This window comes from Pleurodeles waltl, chromosome 6 (genome assembly GCF_031143425.1).
Source record: "Pleurodeles waltl isolate 20211129_DDA chromosome 6, aPleWal1.hap1.20221129, whole genome shotgun sequence".
Classification (NCBI taxonomy): Eukaryota; Metazoa; Chordata; class Amphibia; order Caudata; family Salamandridae; genus Pleurodeles; species Pleurodeles waltl.
The window spans coordinates 1085482051-1085504726 of NC_090445.1; the positions used below are offsets into that span (position 1 = coordinate 1085482051).

Below are 22676 nucleotides of genomic sequence, written 5' to 3' on the forward strand. Positions count from 1 at the left end.
TGACTTATTCGGGCCTAGAAACCATATAAAATATAACCCGGATTATTCCAACAATATGCAATTATACTACTCCCTCTCACCATGCGAGTTCACCATGCACCAAAAAGTGATAGACCTCAACTTCTTGAATTGACTCAGGTCAGTGACCCGAATAATGGGTGGAGGCATGCTACTACAGTGGTGAGAGGCCTGTACAGTGAAAGTCCTGTCACCTGCATGTGAAAGTCTGAATTTCGGCTGCATCAAGAGGATAACGTCCGAGGACACGGAAGTTGCAATTAAACTTGCCCCAAAGGTAAACAGGGCGGACCTGATTGATGGAAGGGTTTGTGGGAAATTCACTGACTTGAAAAGGATCCATTTCGCCAAAGGGAGTTAGTGCAATTTATTGAGAGCGGCAGAAGCCAAGGAGGATAAGAGAAGGCAGAGAGCCAGGCGTGCAGCTGCAGTCTACATGCAGGATAGTGCTTACTTAAATAGTGTGGGACACCTAAGAATAGAGAATTCTCGTAGAATAACCAATTTAGGATAGTGGCTTGAACAATCAGCCGCCCGTCAGCAACAGGAAGAAGCAGTAGTATCTTCTGGAGCATTTTAAGAAGTCAAAAAAAAAAAAAAAAACAAAGGGAAGCCAACCTACTCACCTGGAACTTAAGAGATAAATTGCTATCAAAATTAAAGGAAAGGTTCCCGATAGCAGAAGCAGGGTACTCAGACTGAGAGGGTGGGAAGTTACCCTGGAGAGAGCAGGAGGATCTTGTGCAAAGATCAACAGGGGACCTCAGTTTATTCTCATTAAACTTGAGAGAATAAGAACTCATCCAGCTGTTTTTTTTTTTTGCCCTTGTAGAGCTGCAATTTCTCATGCGAGGTATTTGCTGCAGAATCCACTGAGATGATGAGTTTGGTATCTTCCACACAGTTCATGAAGACGACACCCGGACTGCAGATTAGCTGAGCTGATGGCCTCAAATTAATACTGAATAGAAAAGGGCTCCACGCTGAGGAATACCCTGTTTGATACAGTGGATAAGAGGAAGATGAATCGCTTGAGCTCTGTCAGGATATGAGGAGCACCACTTCAAGGCTGTCTACCCAATGCCAATTTCGGCCAACCTAGATGTCAAGATCTGAGATACAGAGTCAAAGGAAAGCGACAGATCTAATAATACTAGGGAAACAAAGTTGCTTTTGTTAGCTGCCCTCCTGAGATAGATAACCAAGACAGAAATTAACACGGTTTAGGATCAATGTGTGGGGCGAAAACCTGACTGGGCAGGATCTGGCAGATTATTGCTCTCAAGGAACGAAGAGTGAATAGAGTAGGTGTCCTTTTTCAGGATTTTAACCAGGAATGGAAGCAGTGAAATAGACCGGAAATTGCGGAGAATGGTAGGGTTTGGTGAGGGCTTTTTTCTTTCTTTTTTTTTTTTTTTTTTTTTTAAATAAACAGTGGCACCCTCAGGCTTACTTTCATTCAGTGGGCACAGTCCCAGGAGGCACTGCACGTTATGTTATTGATATTTACAAAGCACGAACGAATCACCCCAAGAGGGGGTCTCAGCCCCATTATACTCTAAAACAGGTCAGCAATCATCAACAGGAGATAGAAAAGCTAGATTTTAAGAAATTTCTTGAAAAGAGTTAAGTCAGAAAAGGATCGTGTGTACAAGGGTAGCCTGCACCAGTGATGGGGAGCCAGATATGAAAATGTTCTGTCCCCGTATCGGACAGTATGCATACAGCAGAGCGAAGTAATTGCCCACTGTATCTGAGGTTGTGTGCAGGTGTATAAGACTGCAACTTGTTCCGCAGATAAAATGGAACCTTTCCAAAAAGGGACTTGTATACTAGACAGAGAAGTTTGAAGAGGGAATACTTTTTTTTTTTTTAAATCGGAAGCCAATGCAAATATTTGAGATTAGGCTCTGATGGGGTACGGGATGGCAAATTACAAATCAGGCAGGCGGCTGTGTTTTGTACCAATCGAGTTTGGCTAATAGAGCTTCATTTGCAACAGCCATAAGGGCATTACCATAATCCAGGCGACTTACAATAAGTGCTAGAGTGATGGATTTTCTGGTCTGAAGGGGCAGTCATGGAAAGCTCTCCTGAGAAGGTGCATAGTTCCGAAACAAGACCCAACAATGGAATTTACCTGTCCTTTCAAAGAGGATCATCTATCAGTATGCCCAGATTTTTAACTGCCATTTTAACGGGAGAGGCTGGTCCCAATTTCAGAGACCAACAGTCTTCAGACCAAAAGGAGGGAGTTTTTCTTAATGGCAGGAACTCGGTCTTTCCTGTGTTCAACTAAAGGCAACTGGACAACACCCAGGGGGCTTTTGTTTCATGCATTTCCTGAAGATTATCCTAGTAGATTCAGGATTTTCTCTCATGATTATAGTTAAGTTGTGTTGTTTGCGTATGAAATGATCTTATCACTTGAGCCAGGGTAGCCACATAGATATTGAAAAGGGTGGGGCTCAAGGATGAACCCTGTGGTACATCTCTGTAGAGGACCACAGTTTGAGAGTTAAAAAGGTCTAACTGCACCGTATGGGTCTGATCCCTCGAACGATTTTTTAATCAATCCAGGGCTTTTCCACCAACATCAATCTCAGTCAGTCTTTGGTCTAGAATTGAACGTGTTATGCAAAACTTCTGTCAGACTACTATCTAGAAGCTGCCACATTCTTGGAAGGATAGAATGAGTTGAAGAGCCTGAGAAGGCTTAACATGACAGCTCCAGGAAGCTTTCGGACGAAATCTAGCCAAGGTCCCCAAGGAAAAGAATATATAAGGTCCCTATTTTTGACTCAATAAAGCCTTTTCACTTACAGAAAAAAACATTTAATAGGACTTAAGAAAAAGAAGGTTATTTTTGCGATTGTTTGGTAGGGCAAGTTTGGTGGAGGGGATTTGGGGTTTTTGATTTTGAGGTTAGTTCAGGGAGGCACAAGTGTTACTGTGGAATCTTGCTTCTCATAATCAAATTATTCTCTTCTGCTCTTAGATAAAGTGTTTGTATCCATACGTGTCTTTAAACCGATCAATGATCTAGCTGTCAATATGGCATGATCCCGAATCAAAAAATACAAATCTAGGAAATGAATGGTATGTTTCTGAACTCCGACAAACACAAGAGACGTTCGGAAAACAAACCTTGGGTAAGTATGGTTTAAGTATAGATTACATCAAGAGAAAGAGGCGCTAAACTCCAAAAGATAACAATATGAAATCTGCTGTAAATGGAAAAGTGTTGGGGGGGGGGGGGAGATTACCACATAAATGTGAGTATTCCAAACCATTTTACCAAATAACTTTTTCAAACCTTAAAGCGTTATGAATATATGTGCTGTTTTTACCTAGCATGACTACGCCAAAACATATTACAAGTTTTTCCAAGGAAAATAGGGGTGTGAAATCCGCACACAGATTCCCCAAGTCAAACAGTTCTCATATGGTCCATAAACAGAAAAGGTATGAGCTGACTTCAAAACAAGTAAGTCACTGAAAATTCAAGAAACTTACATTGCCACATAATTACCGAACATGCACCTTTTGCTCCTTATGTGAGAGAACTGTGTTTACCCTCAAAATGTGTTACTGGACAAGGGAAAAAGTATAACTTATTAAGCGGGGGTGGGGGGTCCAATTTCCGCCCTGCACCTCTCGAAACTGAGGGTTTGGGTGCAGTGGGGTAACCCAAAACGATGGGCCCTCCTGCAGAATGTGGTGAGGAGCCCCCGAGTCTCCCATATCCCACAGATACTCTTTGACTTTGGGATGAACGGGACTTCCTTAAAGGGTTGGGGCCCCTTTAAAGGGTTGTGGACCCCCTACACCGGATGGGCTGCAGGCTTCCGTCTTATGCCCCTGTCTGAGAGTCTCCTAAAGAGTAGCTTTTGCAAAGTGTTAAAGTCCCAGCCACAGATCTCTTAGTTAACAATAATCAGTCCCAAGAGTCTATCTTCTTGCCGGCGTCTTGTCCGGAGTCTTCGCTCAGTGGTCTAACTGTTCTATGCCAAGACCAGTTCTACATTCACCTGCTAGGAGTGAGAGAAGAGCAATTCACTTCCATGCAGTACAGGCCGATTGTAGCCACCCCCAAGTCATTGCTGATATTGGGTTAGGTGAGCTGCCTGCTACATGTCACACTGCATTCTCCGCAATGGCCTGCACACACCAAACTCATCAACACAACATGAAAGCTTGTTGAAGTAGATCCTGCGAGTTTCACCGCTGGTTCACCATTCGGCTGCGGCTATCCCCGGGAATGCAGCCACGAGGTGTCAAACAGCGAGTCGGCTCTCTAAGCCGGTCATTTAAAAAAAAACAAAAAACGTATTTTATTAGGTTTAACAAAAACCTCAACAATTTCCTTCAGCAGTGCGCAGTGAGGTTTTGAAATGGAAAAGCGTACAGTGAAAGGCTCATACACTCTCAGACAGTACTCTAAGTATACATTGTAAAGTCGCTCTGCAGACACCAACATGTTCCTTGAGGCTGTGGAGGAAGTAAGTGAAATGTGGCGATGGTGAAAATAAGTTTTGGAATGGGTTCGTGAACCAGGATTTAACTAGACACGGGGTAAAAACGGGACGGTGCCGCAGGGCAGCTCTGCGGGGGTTGAGGTGCAGGCGTGGGACTGGCGCTGGGGTGCAATGGTACGCATTTTGAACGAGATGGGATTTGGCGGCTTTTTGTAGAGTTGCGATTTGCTGTGGCATTTGTGTGCGTGTGTCACAGAGGAAGGTCGTGGTTACTGGTCCTAGAAGGAGTAGCCCAGAGGGAGAACATGGGTAAATTACACAGTTGTTGCACTCGTATGCTATTTGCGCCGCTTGGGGATGCCTAGAGAGCATGCTTCCCAAGTGTGGCTGTCGGGTAGTTTTGTAACTTCTAGTGAGGTGACTTCCAGTAATGATGAAGGGCAAGACAAGACCAAAGCATGTGTGCCAGGTCGGCATCTGGCAACGTGGGCAGCTTGTGTATTCTCAAAAGCTCGGTCAAATGTAGACGTTTGGTTTATTTGCACCGGCTCAAGAGAAATTTCTGAATGACACCGATGTTACCACACAACATCAGGATCCTTAGCGCGTCCTTACCAAACCTCAATGTATCTATGAAACAGAGGCACGCGGCCGCCTAAACCTTCCAACTCTGCACAGCGCTTAACACAGGACTACGGTAACAGCCACCAGGACAGGAACCTTTCTCTTACAGACCACCCTGCCACAAACGCCTCAAGAGACGTCGGGCGTGAACAGAACTCATTCTCCCCCAGGTCGCCCCCACTTGCAAGGGGATCAGAAGGTGCCTATGCGCTTATGAACATGGACATGCAATGATTGAGATGTACAAAGCACAGACAAATGGAGATCAGGTAATGAGAGGGACGGTAAGAGAACACCTAACAAGGCCTCTGTTGTGCTGCCTGAAACCCCAATCCCGGGGGACACGTTTAATTAAAACTTAAGAGCGGCGTTCCCCAGGGACCCAAACAGATGCCTTTGTCCGAGCCGCAACTCTATCTCTCGCAGGTCGGCCAGCTGCGCCGAGAAGCCGCTGAACCAGCCGGTCACACTGTGCGGGTATAGAAAGGGGCAAAATGTCGCAGTTCCCAGCACTCGAATGGCGAGATATGGTACAGAATTTAGTCTTATTTTGGAACAAAATCGTGTTTGCTGCAAACATTTATAAAAGTATTAATTGTAACGTCAGCAGGGGACTCGTGAGCCGGGGACCCGTGAGCCTTGCCTCTTGCAGAATACCACGATATCAAAACAAGGGGGGTAAGGACGTGAAAAAGCAAACAAACGGCTCTGAACTAAAACATCGAATGGGTCGAACCATCACAGGGTAGTCAGACAGGTAGCAGGAATGTTACCCAGAGCCATGTCGGGCGGACTCCGGTCAGTCTAGGAGAAGTAGCAGCACATCGGCCGCATTGCCGGCAGGGGGAGTTGTACGATCAGGAAACATGCTCAGTCGAAAGCCAAAACTGCAACGGCGGCAGATTCCACTGCTCTGGCAAAGACCTGTTTTTTTACTTGCAATGTTCCTTAAATTCTTGTCGGGTAATCACCCAAAGTTCCAGAGCTCTAGTCAATAATATAAGTCAAAGTTCTTAGCCCAGTACCATGTACATGCCTTTAAGACAAAACTCAATCAGTGCTACTGATGTAGTGCTTTCTACTGCGGATGGTGCTTTAGCTACATTAGAAATATCATGTGTAAGGAGTTACACAATTAGCCGCCCAAATTATCATCCGGTATTTACGGTTATGCTTCTGGTAGAAAGTACTAGTCCGTACCCATGCACAATCTCGACCTGTGATACGTCACACGTGGGGCTGTCAAGCAATGGACCAAAACTGCACAAACCTATATATTCACCATTTACGAGCAATTAGCATCAGGACGCAGGCCTGACATTTTAGTAGCAGAGACGTGTTCATCGCCATGTACCCTGCTGGTTCACGAAACCCCTCCAATTAGTCCATTAGTAAAAGAATTATTAAAAGGTACCGACGTTAAGGCTGCACGCTCCAGTGCGCCCCCGGGATGCCCCTTCTGGGGCCACAGCTTACTGGCCAGGCCTCTATCCTGTGAGTGGCAGACACCCTAATGAGTTCTAATTGGCATCTAAGAGTTTCCGACAGCAGAGGCAGCTGCCTGTGGAAGGGCACACAAACAGCTCCACTGCTCTGGGGAGGGGAAACCATGGGGCCTGAGAGCCGTGCATTCCAAACCTTATCAAAAAAGTTAGCACTCATGTGGCCGTCTCGATCACAGTTACTTCGGGTGTGGCTGAGCTTCTCCAAATAACAATGATCTACAAGGTACGCAGAAGAAACCAAAGAATCAACAGCACAACCAGGAGGTCTCACTCATTCACTTATACATTCCTCTCAGTGTGTTAAGCACAGAACTCAATCTATCACAAGCCAATCATGAGTTAACTGTACGTGTTCTGTGAGTGATGAAAGCTTGTACTGGTCCGGCCTGCTGAATCTGTCCTGCTAGGAATGTAAGATCGCATCCGCTGCCTTCTGTGAGAGAGGGAGGGAAACATGCTTTGCTACTGCCACGCCGTACCTGTCCTGTAAGGTGCGCACTGCTGCAGTCCAATCTGTAAGTTTCCAGTGACAGGGGAAGCTTGTGCTGCTGCACCGGCCCTCTGAAGGAGAGAGGCCTGCACGGGTTCTGTTCAAGGTGTATTAGCTCTGTAAAGAAGTGCTCCTTTCATTGTTGTCCCACCTTATCAAAAATAATGGATATACTGAATGCACTTGCATAAAAAGCTCTATGAACTAGGGATTATTTTGCAATATTTGATGGAGACGTAGGGTCCTGAGGAAGGCACCTTACTTGTAGTGGCAATATCCAAAAGATGAATTAAGTCAAACAAGAAGAGTTGCGTGGTCCATGGCTCGACCCTCCTGTTCTTAGTCTTGTGTTAAGGAAACACTGGTGAACCCAATTTGTAGCTCACCCACACACAGTTTAATACAGGTCTGCTAGTTTAACAAAGTGAGGAAATAAATGTCGATATAATGGACATAACATTAAACAAGCTAGGGAACCCTGAACTAGGAGACAGTACGTCAGTGAACATTAGTAACTTCGGATGCTTCACAGAACTAGACAGTTTCCACTAGGCATGTGAGGGTTAATCATATGAAAGTATATGAATAATGTATTCTAATTCCATGAGAAATTTGGCGGTTTCCTTCAGGAGTGGGTATTTCTTATGGAGTGCGTACAATAGTACTTCCACTCCTATCACTCCATCTTTGGTGTATTAGCTACCCAAGCTTTACAGGTTTTCTACGTGTGAGATAACTGGGTGATGTTCCTCTTGCTCCTGCCACATCTTAACTTATACATAAAAGACAAATTGTGAGTTGTATTACCAATGCGTATTTTAAAGTGTGCTGTAAATTAGAGAGCTCTCCCCATATAATTTACAACACGTCAGGCTAATCCTAGTATTCTAAAAGCATTTTTTATATTTTGGTTTGAGCCCATAATGCCTGTTAAAAGAAAAACAACAAGCCCCACAATGCAACGTTCTATTGGCTGGAAAAAATCTAATGGTATCATATGTAATGATGCCATTTGGCAGACTCGGGACCTACGTTTCATTCTTTATTTCACGTCTTCCTGCCTTTTTCCTTTATTCAATCAAGGGGTAAACAGCCCAGTGGGTTGGATGGCAGAGATATCCTTTCAAGTGCAAATGAGAGAATCTCACTGCTAATGGACTACAAAATGAAAACCCTCTGGGGAAACAAACCAGTAGAAAAGACTATTTACAAGAACAATGGGAGCTGTGTCTAAAGAGACACTGAGAAAGGAAAACCAATGTTCTGTCTGTTCTGAGGCCACCACAGGCCCTGAAGTAAGTGCCATGTAGGTAGAGTGCCTAGAAAATCACTGAGATGCACTGCCTTGAACAGGTGCAGTACAAGCCGCGGGCACTGCCTTGCGGGGGTCTCCAGTATGCTCAACACCCTCACTCGCCATCTCTTTTACAGACTCTGGAGACATAAACTTCTACTGCAGGCCAAGACCACAAGAGCTATATCAACACTGTGCACTCCATTAGCGCCCAAAATTCATGGGACAGCTACGCTCACAGAACAGAGTCTGTGCCCGCCTAGCCTAGACGTGTGCACACTTTCCCCTAAAGGCTTAAAACGGACTCTGCAACAGAGCCCAACTATCAGTGTGTGAGCAAAGCGACACCTACTCGCTCAGCCAGAAGGTGAAGTGTGCTCATGTATTAGAGGACAACCAAATGTGCGACCCCCATTACAAGCAGGGTGCCACCACTGCACTCAAGCTATACACGGATGCTAGCTTCTGCTCTACCCGAGCACAGCTCTAGCATGGGAAATGTGTCACATGCACTGGAAGCCCATCAGAACATGCAACGTGCTGAAATTCAAAAAAATTCAATGGTATTATTAAAAAAAAAAAAAAAAAAAAAAAAAAACACACCCACACACCCATACTCAAGAAGTACTGCGGTTTTCCACCTTCTATTCGCGAAGCAAAACACAAATCGAGGTATTGCTCATTTATAATCAAATACTTTTTCCTACTCACCAAATCAATGAGGTCACTGAGGTTTTTCTCGATCTGCTGCGGAGGCAGACGCCTCATAAGATCCAAGGCACAGTCCAGTTGTTGATCACTCTGTAAACGAAGAAAAGGCATTAATTAGTACAGGGTAGCAGGATACCAGTAAAAAACACTTTCGAGTTAAGGGTCCTCCACATCAAATCTAACGTCCGATCTACACACCACTTCTGCTTCCTTCCTTCCTTCACCCACATCACCAGTTCCACCATCAATATAACATTTCAGAAGATATTTTCTTGGCTCCTTCTCACAGAAACTAGACTTAACATGAAACAGACTGTAGTCAAAAGGTCTGCAAGACCTCAGAATGAAGCTGCGGTCAACATGTGCATGGGCTATGAAAAGTGACATTCTCCAGAGCACTGCCAGCTGAAACAGACTGCCTGAATTTAAAGAACACCTATACTGGTATGCGGGGTTGGCTGGAAGGTATCTGCTTTTGAAGCCCAAGAGGTAAAGGGCAGCAGCACATGACTCTTTCAGCAGGTGAACAACAAAGTTCAAAATGGTCAACAAACAAGGGTCTTTTACTTGCGGTATCTGAAGCTTCAGGTGCATGGACTTAGTTTAACCAGTTTAAACGAGTAGGCTCATTCAGTTCTTTTTACTTGTAGACATATGGATCAGATGGCATAATTGTTTAACAATGCAATAAGTTGACTGCTGTGGTAATGTAATCCCAAACAACAAAAGTGGCAGGATACAGAGGTGGAAGACACCTACTCACAACCCAGAGACCATGAAACCCATTCAGAAAAGCCTTAGCCAAGGGCATAGGTCACACTGTTTGTGATGGGATTCGCCAAGCTAGAACCACTCGGATATTACTGCTGCTTCGAGATTTTCGGTTTTGTGTCAACCACAAAGAATGAACACACATCACTCCTGAACTATTAGGCACAAAACCTGGTGTGGGATTCAATTCATTGAATTAACAAGCATTTCTACTAGAAATGTTGCACGTACAAAATGAAAAAATACATATATACAAATGATCACAACATACACAATCACTGACAAAAATACGAGGGGAAATGACAGACGTGAGGCAAATAGTCTACACTGCAGTCTACACAGACATCAGGCAGGGGTTTGTAGTGCTGCGATGTGTGGTGAGCCAAGTAGCAGCTGGGGTTTTCATGGTGGTTCACAAGGATAGCTTTGAAGGCACGCAGGGAGGTAAGCGTCACCAGGCTAGAAATGTTCCAATGGAGAGACAAAGGATACAACTCAAACAGTACCGAAAGTTGACTCTGGAACAGTGAGACTGGCTTGGGAGTGAAGGTGTGGTTGAAGGTGTAGACAGTTTGTGGCTGGCAGTGTGGATCTGAAAGGAACCCTGTGGAATCTTCCTAAGGCACAGTTGTGAAGTGAGAGCTGGCCTGCATGGTGCCCGTAGGGTGAGGTGGAGGGAGGGTCTGAGGAGGATGAGGATGATTCAGTCCCCTAGAAGAGGCTTTGTATCAGAAATGGGGAATACCAGTGAAGCAGGCTTTGAAAGAGCCTATCTTGTGAGAACAAAAGCGCTTTGATGAAGCGTTTTGGTGGGTGAAATCACAGTACAGGACAGTTTGTGTTGGAATGTTGTAGCAATAATGGGTTTACACGAGTGACTGAAAAAGTGGAACCAGGGTTCTTTATTTGTTTTTTTGCAAAACAGGAGGACAAGATGTCAAACGCCAAAAGCAGAGATGCAAAACGCTGGTCAGAAGCACTGAATGTGGAGCAGACCCTACTCATGTTTATCCATGTTCTATCATCAGGCCCTAAAGAAACTGGATATAGAACAGCGTGGCAGAGCAAAGCACTCTGAGCGGCAAGGAGTCATCAGGCCAGAGATGAGACACTCAGTAGGTACAAATGAACAGTGTATGTTACACACAGACTGCAGGTGTCGAGGAAAGTGGTTGAATGTTTCAAACGTATGAAGAGGAAACTAAAGTAACAAGAAGATGCTAGCACCATGACATAATACCATGGTAACAGTGGCAGAAATTAATGTGCTCTACTGCACTACAGAAAGAGGAAACGGCCCACTCCAGGACACCTATCTGCAATCTGTCCTCTCCGTGAGATCTACCGCTAAAGGCAACACTGGATGTTCATTCCCAAGGAAATCTTTATTCAAACGGGTCACAAACACACTTGGATTCACGAATGCTCAATCTATGTTAACCTGTATCGAGCATACACATATACCCCTTCAATTCTCTGTATTACAGTTATGTATTTTCAAATTCCTCGGTGCTTTTTGGCTAGGCTTGCACACACACAGTAGGTTAACACCTGCCCAATGACAGCAGAGTTAAAAAGCGTTGGTACGTACATGCCTCACACCATCACAGTAATTTTGGCAGACAACAGTGCCTATGGCAGAATCTAAGGGCCAGGTTTTGCGTGGACGAGCACAGCACGGGCTCGTTTTACGTCTGCCTTTGATTTGATGAAAAGCAGCAGCAATGGCTGTCCTGTGGCTACAAATTAATCCCATTCCCTTATACGCAGCGGAGTACCCGGGAGGAAGGTGGAGCCCGCCTCTACTTTCAGCTCTGGGGTGGATCAGGAAACCCACCGGGAGAGGACGGACACCGGGCCACTACCTCCCACCAACTCCAAAGGAGAACAGAAAACTGGGGCGGAGTTACAAGGTCGTGCTCCTCGCAGGAGGGCCGTGGGAACGCACTGCGAGGCGCTTGCAGCTGCAGTCGGAGTGTGAGAACAGGAAGAGCGGAAGTGAGGTGGAGAACTAAACGAGGAAAAAAAAAAATCACACACATACACCATAACACTCCATCAATAGGGAAGGGGGGCGAGGGAGTCGAGTGCTTCATAAACGAGCCTCTAAAGAAGAGCTATATAGCACGCAGAGAAGTGTAAAATCCTCAAAACTGGAAGTGGCCCAGAAACTGAAACTGTACTGAATACAGAAGCCGCTGCTGCTTTAGCAAGGCACCGTGACGCCTTATTAGACACACTATGCTGTTCTTACAAAGGCGGCCCATGCTAGGAGAGCCGGAAAACGGAGCTCGCGTCCCCCTGACGCACGCCCTATCCACTGTGCAACCAGCCCGATCACTAGCCCCTTTCTCCGGCGTCCCGTCCCTTGCTCGACACCTGGCGGCGGCAGGTTTTTGCATTATCTACCAGCAGAGGAAATTGCTCACACGAACCAGGCTATGGAAAACGGGCGATCAGTGGCAGGCTTTTTATCTGTGAAACCCTCGGTGCAAAACATCTCCAAATCTCTCGTAACAGTGGCCGTTTACTTTCAGCGTACATGTATCGTGTGGTATGTCAAGATTGGTGTTACCATATACAATCGGCCCCAAGGCCTGCTTCGCCCTGAAAGGCAGGGCATATGTGATTTTGATGCCTTGCAAATTCGGCCTGCAGATCTGTCAAAAGATAAGACGATTTCGTGACACAGACCCCGCCCCCCTCCCCCCCCCCCCCCCCCCAAAAAAAGCACATACCCAATACATACACACAAACACATGGTTGCCTGCCTTTAGTGTCGGGTTCCTTGGGACCGAATCCACACTGATCCCAGTACCCCCAAATTAACTTCCCAGATACATGGTGTACGCCCCGCCCCCTCATTTGAGCCAGAAGGTTACATTTCGTCCACACATAATCTTCTACATTAGCACAGTGGGACATCAGATCAGAAACTGGACGAGGAAGTTGTGGTTTCTGCTCGTTATTCTCCAGGCCAGGAGACCAGTCTGGCGCTCCGGTGGAAAAACTGCTGCTGTGACTTGCTCTGTATGAAGCAGAAGCAGTTCTGTACCATATGAGAAGCCTTCTGAGGATGACGGCTCATCGTTTTGAACATATTTTTGAGGTAGTCCTCGAGGGAAAAAAATATATATATTGAACTCTGCTTTGCAAGAGGTTCGTGGCCCAGTCGGAGCCATTCCAGACTCAAACGTGGCAAGGCTTCATCAGCAAGAGCCACCATGCATCCATTCTCAAATACACTGGGAGCCGGCGCCACCAGTTTGTCAGCCCAAGAAAGGCGCAGGTTTTTCTTTTTCAGCTTAGGCCAGAAGGTGGATGGTTTCAGAGTATTTGGAATTTTTATGTGCTTTGATATTTTTGGCAGATTCTCTTTGTGCGTCATCAAACCCAAAGACAGTGCTGTTCTTGAAACCAGAGGGGCTGAGAAACTGGGGGTAAACTGATGATGTAACAAATTGCAACATTCACTCGGGCATTATTGTTTCATAAACTGAGGACTGTAAACAAGGCCATAGTAACAGAAGGGAGATGCCAACGTTTGTGACGACAGTAACAACTCATAAATTTGTACTCACCAGATAACGTGCACAGATGCCTTATATTTTTAACCGTTGGGCAATACCATATGAAAAAGTTGGAGAGCTTTTCTCTGTGAGAACGTATAAGGAGCAATGAGTTTTTTTGTGTTTAAATGTCATCCATTTAATACAGGTACATTTAACTGAAACCTATTTTCAAAAGAAAACTTTTAATGGACACCTCGGCTTTCTGTTTCACAAACTAGCAGCTCGTCGAATGATTGCAAATTAAATATTTCCTTCCTTACAGCTCACAAGTCTTTCTTCCATTTCTGCAAGTTGCCACACCTGCTAAAATACTGTGGCAGTGGTTCCCGGTCTGTGGTCCAGGGACCTATGGGGGTCCATGAAGCCGCCTCAGGGGATCTGAGACGTCTTAGAACATTAGATAATATTAACAGATTAATAAAGCATACATAAATACAGGGCTAAATGTACAACACAATTTTTTAAAACGTACTGTAAATGTCGAGGAATTTGAAATTGGAGGCTAAAACCAAAATTAATATCCTAAGATTGATTTGTGGGAGCAGTGCATGTGCATCAAATAGAATATAGTATGGGCGATGTGTGGCTTCAACCGAATTTAGAAAAACTCCAACCTTACAATTCAAATTATTGTTTTGATTTATTTTGTTTGCACATTAAATAAAATGCGCTATAGTATGTGTTTGATGGAATTACTTGTTTCTGCATTTTTTGTGCATTTTTTTGCAGTTCAAATCGTGGTCTCTGCTTCGAGTAATGACTCAGTGGGGGAATCCCCGGGGTCCGGTAATGATAAAGTAGAGGTCTAAAGAAGTCAAAAGGTTAAGAACCACTGCACCATGTAACAAAAAGAAAATACAGATTCTCCTTGTTTGAAGTCTCTCCACTGTTTATATAACTGACACCTATTGTCAATCACTTTTATCAATTCTGATACGCAATATATTAAATTTACTTCCCGCACAAAAAAACATTTAAGGACTGTTCCTGTCGAAGTAGATACGATGTGAAGACGTTACAATCACTTTTAGTTCTCTGGATAAAGTTAGCACAAGTTTTCTACCCATCAGAATATTTCAAAATAGTTGACAAGACCATCTTTCAGCAATTAATCCTAAAGTGTGATTTCTCTTGTATCCCTTACTGGAGGGGTTTCCATCTATTTGTAATATGTTATATTACAAAATAAATCAAAGGTTTTGTTTTCCATCCATCCCAGCAAGGTACAGTCAGCAATCAATCCAAAAACATGCTCTTTGAAGTAATTTTAATTTGATTTCTCCATCTTTTTATGAGCTTTCTACTACTTCACAGTTCACATTAAATATTTCGCTACTCTTAATTTTATATCTACGTTACATACGAGAGATCTCTGTTCACGTATTATTTTTAACATGCACGACTTCTGCCCAGTGTAACTTTACGGACCGGGCTTTTCAACAGATAAATCACGTTTTCCGTAAGCATGTATTGCTTCATGAGTATTTCACAGCCCCTTTTTCAGATGCTGTATTATTTGCACATTCTACTTTAACGTAGCATGGCGAACAACGAAGACACTATTATGTACCTTGTTGTAGTGATTTAATTGTAGTTAGTATTGGTGCAGTAACTACCTGAGCATGTACCAATACCTTTCATAAAGTGTCCTTTCTTTCTGAACCACCGCTGGAATTTCCTTGCCTATTTATTTATATTAAGGATAATCTCTAAAGAAGTGCCAATGTTCATAAACATTCTTGATAGTTTTATTTTGCCAGTTACAAGCAAGAAACAATTCAAATCTTTCAGTAGTTAAGATTAATTCTCCCAGTAGACTCTGCTAGTGGACAATTAACTCACAAGCAGATTCTAAGCGTGTCCACAACATGCTTCTTCCCAAAGGAGGCGGCCGCTTATCAGCGTTGATGTTGTGGATGCCTGGGTTGGCCTTGGTCAGTGTACCCCCGGAAAAGGGTTTTGGGACAAACAGGAATACCTTGAGCTTGTTTGATTGACAAGAGGCTGAATTTAAACTTATGAAGGATTTATTACGCAAAGGGATTGTACACCCAAACGGCAGAGGCGCGGCTCTTTTACGGGCCATGCCGCTCACTGCACAGCATTTTGCACTGCTAGCTGCTCTCACAGCCGACTATTTTTAACTAAAAGTTGAACGGCTCTCGCATAGATCAAGTTGCTAATTCCGATGCGTGTTGATCTTTGCAGTTATAAATCGTCTGAAAGGCGGACACTGTATAAACTAAGTATTTCTTGCTTTTTGCAGTTTTATATAGCGTGGATTCGACTTAAAGGCATTAGAGCGATGAGCGGTTTAAAGTAGCACCTGATTACTTTGGGCGCGCCGAGGCTCAGAGATTTGCCCAGGATCACAGCATGTTAAGTCGATGCCGGGACTCGAAACTGGTTCTCTGGTTTCAAGGTCGGCATCTGAGAGAAAGAGTGCGGGGAACACTATTTTGTACCCGAGTGATCACTGTTCACTATGCATTATTTCAGCTTTAAGTAACAGACAGCCGTAGACAGAGGATTTCTGCAGAGAAAATCAGATGAATTCTATGCGATACTAGCTTATATAGAAACAGAAACTAGTAGTTCAGTTTCCTACTGGAAGATTAGGAGAAAGTGGGATGGGTTATTGTGATGGCTAAAGAGGAGGCGGACTGCAATAACTCCACCGCTCTGCGTCTGTTTCTGTGACTACCAACGGTACTAGCGCGTAGAAAACACATGCATGCAAATAACCAATCAGCAATCACGGCTTACAGCCTCTTCTGTGGCGCAAGGCTTAATGCCCTGTTCTGACGGCAAGCATTTAGCAGTGCTGCCCCTTTTAGGTGCGACTGGACCATTCCTGCCACATTGTTTTAAATCTTTATAGTGCACGAAAGCAGGACTGGATGAGCTGCCCTCACCTGCAGTTTGCCAATTACTGCTGTACGGTGTAAAATAATCCAGATGTAAAGTCAGGAAATCACAGCATGAGAGGTAATGACTTCTTATGCTATATCTGAAAAATAACGATTCCTTGTGTAAAGGCGGTCGAGGTAATTGTGCATACCATGTGCGTTACCTAAGTATGCTAACAGGGCTGCTAATTTACACCTAGTCCTGCACCCTTACTATGGCCATGCTCTCATGCTATTTACTCTATTAATGATCCTGAATGGGTCCAGAAATCTTTAGAAAGGAGCCTTTATTTTCGAGAAGTTGTATTTCTGTGCAACATAGCTTTCTCCACATAAGAGGAAGGAGGGATAGATATAGATATATATATATATATATATAAAGCTACGGAGAAAAAAGCGCCGCACTCCCACAATCTCCAACGGCCAGTATTGTTTAAAGGAAATGGTTGCATTTCCATTAACCAATACTGGCTATGGGAGTCTCTGGGTGTGCAGCACTTTTGTTCTCCGTGGCTTAATAATGATTGAGGTTTTTTGGTATTTTATACCCCAGCACTAGCAACAAGAGTGTGCCGCTTTCAAAGAAAATATATATATATATATATATATATATATATATATATATATATATATATTTATTTATTTAGGTGCAAGTTTTACCCACACAAAAATCATAGACATTTTTGGGTTTTTTTTTCCAGTTAATTTCGGTCTCATTTCCAATGTAAAAGTACAGATGTTAATACAACCACCCCTGTGTGGGGCGTAGATTGGCCGCCACACCCCAAATGCACCCAACACCACGCTGCGCACAGCATTTGACATGTTTGAGTGACGTCTCTCTCCCCCCCCCCCCCCACCCACCCACAATGGATACCCACAGATCCACAAAGGATTTGTGTCCCTATGTATACACATTTTTATTTCCCTAAAAACTCCAAAACTACTGAATAGATTTGCACCAAATAACAAAAAAAAAAAAAAAAAGATCTTTCTAGACCAAGATCTAGCTTTCTGTCAAATCTGCTGTTAGAGCTGTGGTCTTGTCAAAAATGCAAAATCCCCAGACATTGCATGGGGGAAAAGAGTTTCAGCCCCCCCTTTTTCACAGCCTCCACTTGACAAATCACCCCCAAAACTTTCAACACAACAGCTAAAGCGAGTGGCAAAAAAGTTTTGAAAATTTAGTAAAAGATGCGTCAAAGTTATTAGCAAAACAAAACAATGTTTTGTCTAAGGGAAGAGTTGGTCCTAACTATATATTGGCTATTGCCAGATTGTGATTATATATTATCCAAGGAATACGCAGCACTTCAAGGAGCTTGTTTTTCTATAATTTTATTTCAAATAGACACAAGCTGTTCCACACACCAACGCGTTTCAACTACAAGTCTTGCTCATGGTCTGCACGCCACATTCTAGACCTCATTGTGACTAAATATATTTGAAGAAAAAAAAAAAACATATGGGCTAAGCAAGCGGCAAAATCAATAGGAGGTACAACTTTATTACAATACCAGATAATGTGTTAAGTTTTATATTGTCACACTTTATGCACTACAGTCAACATCCAATTATGTGATGTGGTATGCATGATAAAGTGGTATATTTATGCTGAGACTTTAGTGTGTCTTAAGGACAGCAAATCTGACCTTCTGTTGCCTAGAAAAGTAGTAATTAAACAGTCTGCAGAGTAGAGCAGAAGCATCTTTGGTGCTACTGCACATGAAATCCAACTCAATGAACTGGGGTTGATTTCTTTCTGGATCTACAACATGGCATGAGATGCAGTACTACATCGTTATTAAGGTTCCCCACAGAAATCCAGAACAAATGTTAATTTGGGGTTTCCATGACCATTCCCCATATTTTCCCGTCTGTTCTACTATATGAGAAACAGCAAGAGAGCAAGGAAACCCTCATGTGAATGGCCTGCATGTGTTCTGATGAACAGAAAATTACATACAAAGGTAACTGGATACTGTACATTGGTGCTCTAAAATCATTGTGAAGTCTGTATGTTTACTGGGATTCTGGATGTATATGGTAGCAGTGCAATCAAGTTACTACCCTAACACAACCAGATGCAGGATTCTGACATGTGGCAGTGGCAGCTAAAGTGGACTTTCCACTGTGCCCTATTTGTGTGCGGCTTGTGACATTGAGAAGGGCTGAGTGTATTTCAATGAAGAGAAGGTGGTAGTTTGTTTCTGAAGGACCTTTTTGGATAGTTTTACTTGCTGCATGCCATGTGTATTTGTAAAGCGCACCATCACTCTTCTTGCACAGCAGACATCCTGAAGGATTGCTGAACTGTATTCGTAATGTCTATCAAGCTTAGTATTGTAATTGTATTTATATAGTGCTTACTACCCCTAACAAGGCGTTGAAGCGCTTTTCGGCAAGTAGCACACTACTCCAGAACCCAAGAGGAATTAGTGGTAGATTAGTATAGGAAAACATGAGCACAGTATTAGTATTATTAGGAGTTCATTTGAGCAGAAGATATGTGGGTTTGTTAGTTGGAATGACCAGAGTAATGGAGGGATAGGAGGGGAGAATCCAGAAGTGTTAATTGGGAGCTTATAATAATAGGATGAGGCTTGGGGTGAGTAAAGGAGAGATGGAGGAGGGAAGAGTCTGTGGAAAGGGTTAGGGAGAGCATAGTAGCAGGAGGGGCTTTGGATGAGTCAAAGGTGAGATGAATGAGGGAGAATTTAGTAGGGTTGTTTAGGAGATCATGGTAGTAAACTGAGGTAACTGTTTCTGTGGACCTTTCTGGTGCCCCTGACTATCTCTCTGCAGAAGATGATCACCTAAAGTGACAAAGTACCCACACGGATACTTGCCAACTTTTCTCTTTAAAAAATAATTGTCAACTTGGTTGAGTTTGTCAATGCTTCTTCGCAGTTCAGTAAAAAGTCTTGATTTACCATACTTGGCAAATTCTGTATCTCTGGAACTCTGAGGATCATGTTCATTGTGGTGTCTAAAAATACATAAACATTTACTCTATTCTTATAAAGCGGTTCTTGATTTCTAGAGTGTCTGGTGTATTATTTCTGCAATTTTTTGGTGTCTAAATGCTTTACAATCGTTCCCTCGTGCAAGTCTGACTGCTCAAAGCCACAGCTACCCATGGTTGAGCTAAGAGTTTTACAAAAGAAACCGACAGACTGGTCCTAAAGTATAAGTTACTTACCTTTGGTAAAGGTATATCTGGTAGAGGCAGTCTAGTTGCAGATTCCCCACTCCCCGAATTCCCCCAAGCGTCAGACCGGATCCGGAGACCCACTGCCCAAAGAGTAGTACCTCTGTATGCCACCAGGCCGCGCCGACAAAGGCCGGCGCGCAGACGTCAGCCTCCTTTCACGACTTTGCACACCAGAAGCGCAGAGCCATGAACATTGATAGTGGTGCACCAAAACTAGGGCCCTTTAAGTAAAGGCAGCAGTCCTAATATTTGGCTTTCTTCATTTACGAGAGCAGTTCTTCATTGATTGACGATTCTGTGCATGATGTGCGGATGGATTGGTGAGGTAGTGTGTCAAAGACTCAGTTGCAGATTATTAGGGGCTTGAGAGCATGGATTGATTAAATATGCTTATGCCATTATTTTTTTTTAAAGCAAATTATTTTGGTCAGTGTTCACCCATTGCCATTACAGAACTAATTTCAGATTAATATATTCCTATATGTTTCTTCAATTTAGGGAAAATTTTAATTAGAAATGAAGTAATCAAGATTTCAGAAGAGCACATGAAGTAAACCGCCAATTCTTGAACTCAATTCTCTTATAAACCATCTATCCACGCACTTGCTAACGCTTTCAGACACTCAATTCATTCATCCATCCATCCATTCTTGCATTTGCCCACTCAACCATAAGCACAAACTTGCCACTCTGTAAAGCTGCACTTCCCCCCCCCCCCCCCCATTAAAGAAAAAAAAGAAAAAAGCTGGATCTATGGGCTTTGTCTAGTACTGGCAAAGACAAACGGTCTGGCTTTTTATAAAGTGAAAATGGTTGGTAATTGATGGCACTGATTTTGTATGTGTTCGGAGCTGTATAGACTAGCAAGTTTGAGAATGTAAAGGTTATTGGATAAGAGTGGGGAAATGAATGGGTACTTAGTAGTGTCAATGGCTGAATACACACGAGTCACACCCACCCATCCATTCAGTGTTTGCCTTGTAATCACAGTAAGCGAGGTATATTTCTTGGAAGATCAAATAGAACTTCAAATGAACTCTCCAATAGGTTCAGCTACCAAATGGTACCAGAACATTCATCACCTATGTATTCAGTCCTAGTTTTGAAGGTAACACAACTTCACGTTATAAACTTTCACTTTCCTATTACTTATTATAGCTCTGGCTGAAAGTGCAACGTGGCATAAGGCCACATGGCAACTATGTTTGGAAAATACCAGAAGTGCAATGGAAGACAAAGCGTAGATCCCTAAAGGCAGGTGACAGGGGAAAAACAAGCCTAATCCACAGGTATGATGCGATATTAAGCCCAGGCCATGAATGTACCAAGAGAAAGTTACTTGTCCCAGGAGCCTGAAGGGACAGCCAAATAATTTTAGCTCATCAAATTACGCTTAGTTTGATCCTTGACATGGCACCTCGTTGTACTTGCGAATAGTTTTCAGTTCAGCTCTTAGTGGATGCCACCGATTGTACGGACTTCTCTTTTCTCATTCAGATGTTACTGTAAATGTAATAAAACCAGGGAAACGTTTCAATCGAAAATAAAACTTGTTAGGGTTTCAGAAATGCATTGCGGAAGGGCAGATGTACTATTTTAGCTCCCACTGACGAGGCCTCGAAGATGAGAAACCGGACACGTCACCATGTTGAAACTTTGTGCAGAAAAAAAAATAACTCCAAAAAAGCATCATGTAGAAGTGCGGCAATTTGGCCCACCAGCCGAGTCACTTGATAAGTAACATATTCAGCACAATAATATGGCTGTATAAATGATCACCTTGTAGCATACATTAGTAGTGTAGTACCACATGATAACGCAGCTACTATTGTACATTATCAGCAAGCAATGAGGGCCATTATTCTGGCGGTATACACAAAAAACTAGCAGCAGAATAAGCTGATGTTCTACATGATTAACTAGCAGTGCAGTAAGTGGGTGGCATACAGAATGGATGAGAAGCACAGTAACACGGTGGTGTATATGAACATGTGGAAGCACAATAACGTAGGATTCTCCATGATTAACTAGCAGTAATTTGGTGTCTTACAGTATTTCCAAGCAGCACACTTGCATGATGGCATACATGAACCACGCGATAGTGTACACGACCAATGATTAGGGCAGTAACATGGAATACATGACCACCCAGCAGCAAGGTAGTGTACATGACCAACAGTACACATGATCACCTAGCAAGTGCAGTAATGTTGTGTTGCACACAATAAGAGTATAGTAATACGCTGCAGTACATGCCCAAGATGCTGCAATGTAAAATCAACTCCAGGCCTTTGAAAAGTAGGTCTCTGAACACTACTGGCCTGCAGCGTGCGTTGCTGCAAAGACTTTATAGAGGAATTAAAATTATTACCACTAAGTGATACGTGAATTGCTGTCAAAATTCAGTTTTGCAGCTTATAGCAGTTCCATCCAACATCTGCAGAGCAAAATCTAGATACTGAGCACCAATTACGCCAACAGAAGTTTGCACTGCAATATACTGATGTGAACCAACCTTGGAAACAACCTAGATGAGCCGACCATCTTTTCTAAGGTCTATCTATCTAGTGGACTCTAACAATTTATCAATTGGAACGTAAAGATATCTGATAACTCCGTTGACCCTCAGCCTCGTGATGCCCATTTTAACCAGTTATCATCTGAGTCTCGGGAATACAAATAATTGCACCCAAGGACTATCTCCCACACAAAGGCTGACACTTGCAAAAGAGGATATCTGATGCAAAATGGTAACTTTTTTAGCAACAATAATTTGGGTGCTTAAAGCTCTGTTAGACTCATATTCTGTGCATTCTACACCCACATCACAGAATAAACACATGAAGCAAAGAACCCGAATTTCCATAAATTGTACTGAGGCAGATTAATAAAAATAAATTGCCTTTTTGTTTCTATTTCTAGAATAGATGTTTATTAGTTAGCACTTGGGTATTCCAGGTTTTCTGCACTTTATAAAAGCATGCAAAGATAAAGCAGATGTCCTATTAAGTGCTGCCGTACCAAAGGCCAACTGCAGAACAATGCATACTCGTCAGCTTCCCAGGGGAACGTAGTTTACAGCTCTGAAAC

At 43.3% G+C, this 22676-nt stretch overlaps 1 protein-coding gene across 4 annotated transcripts in view; it reads right to left on the reverse strand.

Annotated features, from left to right (window-relative positions):
* CAPZB (capping actin protein of muscle Z-line subunit beta) overlaps positions 1-22676 on the reverse strand; it is a 185091-nt gene that overhangs the window by 94558 nt on the left and 67857 nt on the right. For all 4 annotated transcript variants that reach the window (XM_069240156.1, XM_069240155.1, XM_069240158.1 and 1 more), the window contains exon 2: positions 9121-9210. In XM_069240156.1, the coding sequence (XP_069096257.1) occupies positions 9121-9210 (90 nt within the window). The remainder of the gene's footprint in view (positions 1-9120; positions 9211-22676) is intronic.